The sequence below is a fragment of the Nerophis lumbriciformis genome, linkage group LG21 (assembly GCF_033978685.3).
Source record: "Nerophis lumbriciformis linkage group LG21, RoL_Nlum_v2.1, whole genome shotgun sequence".
Classification (NCBI taxonomy): Eukaryota; Metazoa; Chordata; class Actinopteri; order Syngnathiformes; family Syngnathidae; genus Nerophis; species Nerophis lumbriciformis.
Window position 1 is genome coordinate 11,280,001 of NC_084568.2, and position 10,000 is coordinate 11,290,000.

A 10,000-nucleotide genomic window follows, 5' to 3' on the forward strand; every position below is an offset into this window, starting at 1 on the left:
GTTTTCCCATCATCTGCATTGTTAGCCACCTCTTACTCGCCATATTTTACGATCTGGAATGCATTAAAACGTAACCTCTTAAGGCCCAAGCTGTTTGTTTACATGCTTTTTTTATTTCTCTTTGCTATTTGGGCTTATTGGACCCTAATCAGAATAAAAACTAAAAATCATCTTTTAATATGATGTACTTAGTCCATAAGTACACAAACGTGTACTTCACGTGTAGTGACATGCACATTTTTATTTTTACACTTTTTTTTTCCAAATTCCATTGTATGTTATACTCTTCTGACACCACCAGATGGCAGTATAAGTGTCCATATGTTGGCATAAGACCCCAATTCAGTAGTGTACACAGTTTTGGAAATAAGAGCTAAAAGGTGCTGTCCACACATGTGGCCACTAAGGCCTTTAGAGGTTAAATAAGGATTGTGTTGCCCTTTAAAAAGAGTTTTTCATCTCTATATGGAAGTGGAGATGGGAAGCTGAGATGTGTGTTCAGTCCACAGTGGTGGAGGAGGAAGAGGATGGAGTGGTCTACACAGTGGTGGTCAAACAAGCGCACGGCTCACCCTCCAGCCCTACGGTAAGACGTGACATCACCGAAAACAAACCCCTTCTCCTTACCTTTCGTTGTCTTCCTCTCCTCGCCAGTCGTCTCGCTGCCAGTGCGTGAAAGCGGGCACGGAGGAAAAGCTGGCGCTCCACCTCCTCCGCTCCTTGGCCCTGGGAGACTCCACCTACGTCACCGTCTTCCTGGCCACCTACCGCTCCTTCACCTCCACGGAGCGAGTGCTGGACACCCTCGCTGACAGGTAGCGTTGTCATGGGGACCGATGGTATGGAGCAACCTGTTTATGTCTCCGCCGCCCGACAGGATGGAGCGCCCGCCCGGCGACAGCTCCAGGAGCCACGCGAGGAGGTCCTTCAACAAGTGAGGAGCCAGGTGTACCTAATGCTGTGTCCCGCCAGTGTGCACCAGTGAGTGAGCAAAAGTGACTCCGTCCCCTGCAGAGCAGTGTGCACCGTGTTCAGCATGTGGCTGATCGAGTACCCCGAGGACTTCAAGGGCTTGAGGGAGCCCTCGCGCCTCCTGCGACTGGCGCCCCTCCTCCCGCGAGACTCGTCGTCTGCGGCCGACCTGCGCGCTCGCCTCCTCAGGGTCGCCGAGGAGCTGAGCGAGAAGGCCCTGCTGCCCAACGCCTTTAAAGGTCTGTACGTGCACACCTCAGCACCCGAATGCTTTATGAGTACAGTTTGCATGGTTTCCATTAGAGATGTCCGATAATATCAGACTGCCGATATTATCGGCCGATAAATGCTTTAAAATGTAATATCGTAAATTATCGGTATCTATTTTCAAAAAGTAAAATTTCTGACTTTTTAAAACGCCGCTGTACGGACTGGTACACGGACGTAGGGAGAAGTACAGAGCGCCAATAAACCTTAAAAGGCACTGCCTTTGCGTGCCGGCCCAATCACATAACATCTACGGCTTTTCACACGCACACAAGTGAATGCAACGCATACTTGCTCAACAGCCATACAGGTCACACTGAGGGTGGCCGTATAAACAACTTTAACACTGTTACAAATATGCGCCACACTGTGAACCCACACCAAACAAGAATGACAAACCCATTTCGGGAGAACATCCGCACCGTAACACAACAGAACAAATACCCAGAAACCCTTGCGGCACTAACTCTTCCGGGACGCTACAATATATACCCCCTGATCCCCCGCCCACCTCAACCTCCTCATGCTCTCTCAGGGAGAGCATGTCCCAAATTCCAAGCTGCTGTTTTGAGACATGTTAAAAAAAAATAAAGCACTTTGTGACTTCAATAATAAATATGGCAGTGCCATGTTGGCATTTTTTTCCATAACTTGAGTTGATTTATTTTTGGAAAACCTTGTTACGTTGTTTAATGCATCCAGCGGGGCATCACAACAAAATTAGGCATGATAATGTGTTAATTCCACGACTGTATATATCGGTATCGGTTGATATCGGAATCGGTAATTAAGAGTTGGACAATATCGGATATCGGCAAAAAAGTCATTATCGGACATCTCTAGTTTCCATGGCACCCAGGTACATCATTATGGAATACAATTTTAGATTTACACCAGGGGTTTCCAAACTTTTTGACTTGAGGGCCACATTGGGCTAAAAAGAATTTGGCCAGGGGCCGAAAGCGGACTGCATGTCAAGTATGTATATATGTATAAACTGTATGTATATGTATATGTATATGTATATATATTTATATGTATATGTATAAATATATATACTGTGTGTATATATATATATATATATATATATATATATATATATATATATATATATATATATATATATATATATACATATATATATATATACGTGTGTATATTTGTGTATATGTATATATGTGTATATGTAAATATATTTATATGTATATATATGTATATATGTATATGTACGGTCGCGATCAAAAGTTTACATACACTTGTAAAGAACATAATGTCATGGCTGTCTTGAGTTTCCAATCATTTCTACAACTCTTATTTTTTTTGTGATAGACCGATTGGAGCACATACTTGTTGGTCACAAAAAACATGAAGTTTTTTTTTTTTTTATGAATTTACTATGGGTCCACTGAAAATGTGACCAAATGTGCTGGGTCAAAAGTATACATACAGCAATGTTAATATTTGGTTACATGTCCCTTGGCAAGTTTCACTGCAATAAGGCACTTTTGGTAGCCATCCACAAGCTTCTGGCAAGCTTTTGGTTGTATTTTTGACCACTCCTCTTGACAAAATTGGTGCAGTTCAGCTAAATGTGTTGGTTTTCTGACATGGACTTGTTTCTTCAACATTGTCCACACGTTTAAGTCAGGACTTTGGGAAGGCTATTCTAAAAAAAACCTTAATTCTAGTCTAATGTAGCCATTCCTTTACCACTTTTGACGTGTGTTTGGGGTCATTGTGCTGTTGGAACACCCAACTGCGCCCAAGATCCAACCTCCGGGCTGATGATTTTAGTTTGTCCTGAAGAATTTGGAGGTAATCCTCCTTTTTCATTGTCCCATTTACTCTCTGTAAAGCACCAGTTCCATTGGCAGCAAAACAGGCCCAGAGCATAATACTACCACCACCATGCTTGACGTTAGTGATGGTGTTCCTGGGATTAAAGGCCTCACCTTTTCTCCTCCAAACATATTACTGGGTATTGTGGCCAAACAGCTAAATTGTTGTTTCATCTGACATCACATGGACAAAAGGTAAGACCTTCTGTAGGAAAGTTCTGTGGTCAAATGAAACAAAAATTGTAAGAATTGTTTTGGTTATATTGTAAAACTTACAAACGTTGCTTGGAGTGGTGAGAAGAATCCATTCGAGTAAAAAGGCTATGGACGGCTAGAAGACAGAACAGGACCTCTACTTCCGGTTGAAAGCTCGGTCTAAACAAAACTATTTGGTTTGTGACTGTCAGCGAAAGAAAATCCATAAATTAGCCGCACCGTTTTATAAGCCGCATGATTCAAAGGGTAGGAAAAAAGTAGCGGCTTATAGTCTGGAATTTACAGTATGTACATTTTGATTCCTGCTGATATCAATACTGGTATTGGCCAATACACAAAGCTCCATTTATGGTATCGTGTCAGGGATGAAAAAGTTGTATCAAGACACCACTACTATTATTGCTGACTGAGCATTTTGCTCCTTACCGCTAATATTGATTATTGATAACATTGATCGTGTTCTGCAATGTACTTGTTCATAAACGACCATGTGACCTTTCCACATTCTCAAACGTTCCAAGTCATTATTAAAATTTAAAAAATAAGTTATGAGATTTTATATCGAGACAATAACAACCTGAATACCCTATTTTTCATTTTTTATTTTTTTTTATTTTGTTTCTTTGTGTGTTTTAATGGGAAAAGAGAATCTCTCACTGAATGTTCTAAACTCCTATTTCTACGGTTGTGTTGCTCTTTCCATTTTGAAGTGAAAGACTAAATAAAAATTTTGTTTTTCAACCCTGCAGACGTGCACATCTCCCACAGCCCGAACCCCGACGTGTCCAAGTTCGAAGCCACCAGAATCCTGGGCTTCCCCTCGGCCGCCATCGCCGAGCAGCTCACTCGCATCGAAACGGTGAGCTCGCTCACGGCCGCCATTGTTGCGTGCGGCGCGCTAATGGTCGCCTCTTGAACCGCCAGGAGCTGTTTGTGCGCCTGGTGCCGTACCACTGCCTGGGCTCCTTGTGGTCCCAGCGGGACAAGAAAGGCCGGGAGGGCGCGTGCTGGTCCGTGCGGGCCACCGTACGCCAGTTCAACCGGCTGGCCAACGCCGTCCTGGCGTCCTGTCTGTGGCCCACCAGGCTGCGCAGTCAGCAGCGAGCTCGGCTCCTGGAGAAGTGGATCAGCGTTGCAGAGGTGCTTTCACACGAATACACTTTTAGAAGTATTATTACTTCTCCTACGCCATGAAAAACGTATTTTATACAGCGATCTTTGTGCAATTTTCTTCCCACTACATGGACAAAAAATTATTTTATTTTATTTGTTATTATTTAAAAAAATATATTTTAATTAATTTAGATTTTTTATTTTATTCTATTTTTTATTATTTTTGAAATTTATTTTAATTCATTTTTCATGTTTTTATTTTATTCCATTTGTTTTTTTTATTATCTTTAAAATGTATTTTAATTCATTTTGCATTTATTTTTTATTTATTTAATTCCACTGTTTTATTTTTTTTAATGTATTTTAATTCATTTTGCTTATATTTTTATTTCCATCCATCCATCTTCTTCCGCTTATCCGAGGTCGGGTCGCGGGGGCAGCAGCCTAAGCAGGGAAGCCCAGACTTCCCTCTCCCCAGCCACTTCGTCCAGCTCTTCCCGGGGGATCCCGAGGCGTTCCCAGGCCAGCCGGGAGACATAGTCTTCCCAGCGTGTCCTGGGTCTTCCCCGTGGCCTCCTACCGGTCGGACGTGCCCTAAACACCTCCCGAGGGAGGCGTTCGGGTGGCATCCTGACCAGATGCCCGAACCACCTCATCTGGCTCCTCTCGATGTGGAGGAGCAGCGGCTTTACTTTGAGCTCCCCCCGAATGACAGAGCTTCTCACCCTATCTCTAAGGGAGAGCCCCGCCACCCGGCGGAGGAAACTCATTTCGGCCGCTTGTACCCATGATCTTGTCCTTTCGGTCATAACCCAAAGCTCATGACCATAGGTGAGGATGGGAACGTAGATCGACCGGTAAATTGAGAGCTTTGCCTTCCGGCTCAGCTCCTTCTTCACTACAACGGATCGATACAGCGTCCGCATTACTGAAGATGCCGCACCGATCCGCCTGTCGATCTCACGATCCACTCTTCCCTCACTCGTGAACAAGACTCCGAGGTACTTGAACTCCTCCACTTGGGGCAAGATCTCCTCCCCAACCCGGAGATGGCACTCCACCCTTTTCCGGGAGAGAACCATGGACTCGGACTTGGAGGTGCTGATTCTCATCCCAGTCGCTTCACACTCGGCTGCGAACCGATCCAGCGAGAGCTGAAGATCCTGGCCAGATGAAGCCATCAGGACCACATAATCTGCAAAAAGCAGAGACCTAATCCTGCAGCCACCAAACCAGATCCCCTCAACGCCTTGACTGCGCCTAGAAATTCTGTCCATAAAAGTTATGAACAGAATCGGTGACAAAGGGCAGCCTTGGCGGAGTCCAACCCTCACTGGAAACGTTCCACTGTTTTATTTTTTTTTATGTATTTTAATTCATTTTGCTTGTATTTTTATTTATTTTATTTTATTTTATTTGTTTTTGTTGTTTTTTTATTTTATTTTAATTGATTCTGCTTTTAAAAATCATCCACTGACGTTAGCTTAACGGGTTTCAAAATAGGTTTTTCTTTATTTTTCTCATCCTGCCACATCCCCTAACCTCACACTCAAACTGCTGTTTTAGTCTTACTATTATTAACTCTGTTTTGTTTTCCTCTATTTTTACTTTTTTTTTTTATTAGGGCTGTCAAAATAAATGTGATTAATCAATTTAATGTAATTAAAAATTAACCCATTTGCAAAATAATTTATAATCTTTTGAAACATCCCAAGAGACAAGAGTTTGTCCAAGTAGTGTTAGCATCATCATGGGAAAATGTACATTTGATACGAGTAGTGTTGGCATCATTATGTACAAATGTACAGTCGATACAGTAGTGTTAGCATCATCACATGCAACTGTATATTTAATACAGTTGTGTTAGCATCATCATTTGCGAATGTACATTTGATACAGTATTGTTGGCATCATCATGTGCAAATGTACAGTTGATACAAGTAGTGTTAGCATCATTATGTGCAAATGTACAGTCGATACATTAGTGTTAGCATCATCACATGCAAATGTACAGTATATTTAATACAGTTGTGTTAGCATCATCATTTGCAAATGTACATTTGATACAAGTAGTGTCAGCATCGTCATGTTAAAATGTATATTTGATACAGTAGTGTTAACATCATTGTGTACAAATGTACAGTCGATACAGTAGTGTTAGCATTATCACATGGAAATGTACATTTGATAGAGTAGTGTTAGCATCATCATGTGCAAATTAACAGTTGATACAGTAGTGTTAGCATCACCATGTGCAGATGTACATTTGATAGAGCAGTGTTAGCATCATCATGTGCAAATTAACAGTTGATACAGTAGTGTTAGCATCAACATGTACAAATTACCAGTTGATACAGTAGTGTTAGCATCACCATGTGCAAATGTACATTTGATAGAGTAGTGTTAGCATCACCATGTGCACATTAACAGTTGATACAGTAGTGTTAGCATCATCATGTGCAAATTAACAGTTGATACAGTAGTGTTAGTATCACCATGTGCAAATTACCAGTTCATACAGTAGTGTTAGCATCATCTTGTGCAAATTAACAGTTGATACAGTAGTGTTAGCATCACCATGTGCAGATTAACAGTTGATACAGTAGTGTTAGCATCACCATGTGCAAATTACCAGTTGATACAGTAGAGTTAGCATCATCATGTGCAAATTAACAGTTGATACAGTAGTGTTAGCATCACCATGTGCAGATTAACAGTTGATACAGTAGTGTTAGCATCACCATGCACAAATTACCAGTTGATACAGTAGAGTTAGCATCATCATGTGCAAATTAACAGTTGATACAGTAGTGTTAGCATTATCATGTGCAAATTAACAGATGATATAGTAGTGTTAGCATCATCATGTGCAAATTAACAGTTGATACAGTAGTGTTAGCAACACCATGTGCAAAGTAACAGTTGATACAGTAGTGTTAGCAACACCATGTGCAAATTAACAGTTGATACAGTAGTGTTAGCATCATCATGTGCAAATTAACAGTTGATATAGTAGTGTTAGCATCATCATGTGCAAATGTACAGTTGATACAGTAGTGTTAGCATCACCATGTGCAAATTAACAGTTGATACAGTAGTGTTAGCATCACCATGTGCAAATTAACAGTTGATACAGTAGTGTTAGCAACACCATGTGCAAATTAACAGTTGATACAGTAGTGTTAGCATCATCATGTGCAAATTAACAGTTGATACAGTAGTGTTAGCAACACCATGTGCAAAGTAACAGTTGATACAGTAGTGTTAGCAACACCATGTGCAAATTAACAGTTGATACAGTAGTGTTAGCATCATCATGTGCAAATTAACAGTTGATATAGTAGTGTTAGCATCATCATGTGCAAATGTACAGTTGATACAGTAGTGTTAGCATCACCATGTGCAAATTAACAGTTGATACAGTAGTGTTAGCATCACCATGTGCAAATTAACAGTTGATACAGTAGTGTTAGCAACACCATGTGCAAATTAACAGTTGATACAGTAGTGTTAGCATCATCATGTGCAAATTAACAGTTGATACAGTAGTGTTAGCATCACCATGTGCAGATTAACAGTTGATACAGTAGTGTTAGCATCACCATGTGCAGATTAACAGTTGATACAGTAGTGTTAGCATCACCATGTGCAGATTAACAGTTGATACAGTAGTGTTAGCATCATCATGTGCAAATTAACAGTTGATACAGTAGTGTTAGCAGCATCATGTGCAAATTAACAGTTGATACAGTAGTGTTAGCATCATCATGTGCAAATTAACAGTTGATACAGTAGTGTTAGTATCACCATGTGCAAATTACCAGTTCATACAGTAGTGTTAGCATCATCTTGTGCAAATTAACAGTTGATACAGTAGTGTTAGCATCACCATGTGCAAATTAACAGTTGATACAGTAGTGTTAGCATCACCATGTGCAAATTAACAGTTAATACAAGTAGTGTTATTATCACCATGTGCAAATTACCAGTTGATACAGTAGAGTTAGCATCATCATGTGCAAATTAACAGTTGATACAGTAGTGTTAGCATCATCATGTGCAAATTAACAGTTGATACAGTAGTGTTAGCATCATCATGTGCAAATTACCAGTTCATACAGTAGTGTTAGCATCATCATGTGCAAATTAACAGTTGATACAGTAGTGTTAGCATCATCATGTGCAAATTAACAGTTGATACAGTAGTGTTAGCATCATCATGTGCAAATTAACAGTTGATACAGTAGTGGCCCAAGCAAAAAGTCACTAAAAAAACAACACATTAATAACCCAAAAGGAGTAATATTAATGTTGATAAATATTTTTAATAATGTTGTTTAACATGAAAATGTTGCTCAAAGAGTTGAATGCACATGTTATGTGTATAATGTACATATTCCCTTCTTTCTTCACTCTCTTTGATCGTAAAAAATTAAACATCATTAATATGTTATGAATTGAATTGAATTATTTATTTCAAACCTGCACAGTACAACAACACACCTTTTTTTTTTTTTTTTTTACATTTTGGCAGAGACATTTATGCAAGGCTTGAAAAGGGGTTGGATGAAGCAAATGCTTATAATATCCCAACCCCTCTCACTCATTCCACATTTAACATAAACAATATAATACAAGAACAATACTATACAAACAAAAACAAGAAAAGCTCCTGTACACCAACAATACAATAGTACCACTGTTACTATGAGACAAGACAAAACACATACACACACACACACACACATACACACACACACACACACAGGCCCAAACACTCTCTGACCATACACCTCTCTCTCATCGCTCTGTGCTGAGGTCATCACTCTCTTTCCTCCTCGTACTTCTTCAGTACTTCTTTTTTAAACAGTCTTTTAAATTGTTGTCGTTCATCGAAAATAATCCACAACAACCCTGTGATAAAAGTCATATTTATATTATTTATCTCCACACTTAAACTCCGCTTTCGAGTGAGGCAGGAGACGCATGCATTATTGATATCTCAAGCTGTAACTGAATAGACATAATCGAGCCACCCTCACTCCTTGCGTGTTTTCCTCAGGCGTGTCGAGCCAGGAAGAACTTCTCCTCGCTCTACGCCATCGTGTCCGCCCTGCAGAGCAACCCCATCCACCGGCTGAGGAGGACCTGGCAGGAAACGGACAGGTGAGCGTGGTGCGTTTTGCTTGTGCGGACGCAACAGCGCCCCCCGCTGCATGCAAGTTGTGTGGCGCCGACTTGTCACGTTGTTCAAAAATCGCGTTGACAATTTGTGTTGGTTTTAAATCCTCTGCAATGCATCGTTATTATTTCTTTATTTAGCTACACACTGCATTGTATCATAGTATGTAGTCATAGTATAAACATGCATGGAATTAAAAAAATATATATTCTGTAAATATTTGTTTACAAAAATGTTTAATGTTCGTAATATAAATATTTTAAAAATATATTATACTGTGTATAATAGATGTATAGCAAAAATTTAAAAAATAGTGCAATAGTGGAAGTATAACAGTAATATATGCATATTAGTGATGCGCGGATAGGCAAATATTTCATCCGCAACCGCATCAGAAAGTCGTCAACCATCC

General features: G+C 40.2%; 1 protein-coding gene across 2 annotated transcripts in view; it reads left to right on the forward strand.

The window, feature by feature from the left end:
- Window positions 1-10,000, forward strand: part of rgl2 (ral guanine nucleotide dissociation stimulator-like 2) — a 70,609-nt gene that overhangs the window by 39,985 nt on the left and 20,624 nt on the right. For both annotated transcript variants that reach the window (XM_061983089.2, XM_061983090.2), the window contains exons 4-10: window positions 503-586; window positions 655-815; window positions 878-934; window positions 1,015-1,211; window positions 4,043-4,152; window positions 4,218-4,433; window positions 9,469-9,572. In XM_061983089.2, coding sequence (XP_061839073.1) covers window positions 503-586; window positions 655-815; window positions 878-934; window positions 1,015-1,211; window positions 4,043-4,152; window positions 4,218-4,433; window positions 9,469-9,572 — 929 coding nt within the window. The remainder of the gene's footprint in view (window positions 1-502; window positions 587-654; window positions 816-877; window positions 935-1,014; window positions 1,212-4,042; window positions 4,153-4,217; window positions 4,434-9,468; window positions 9,573-10,000) is intronic.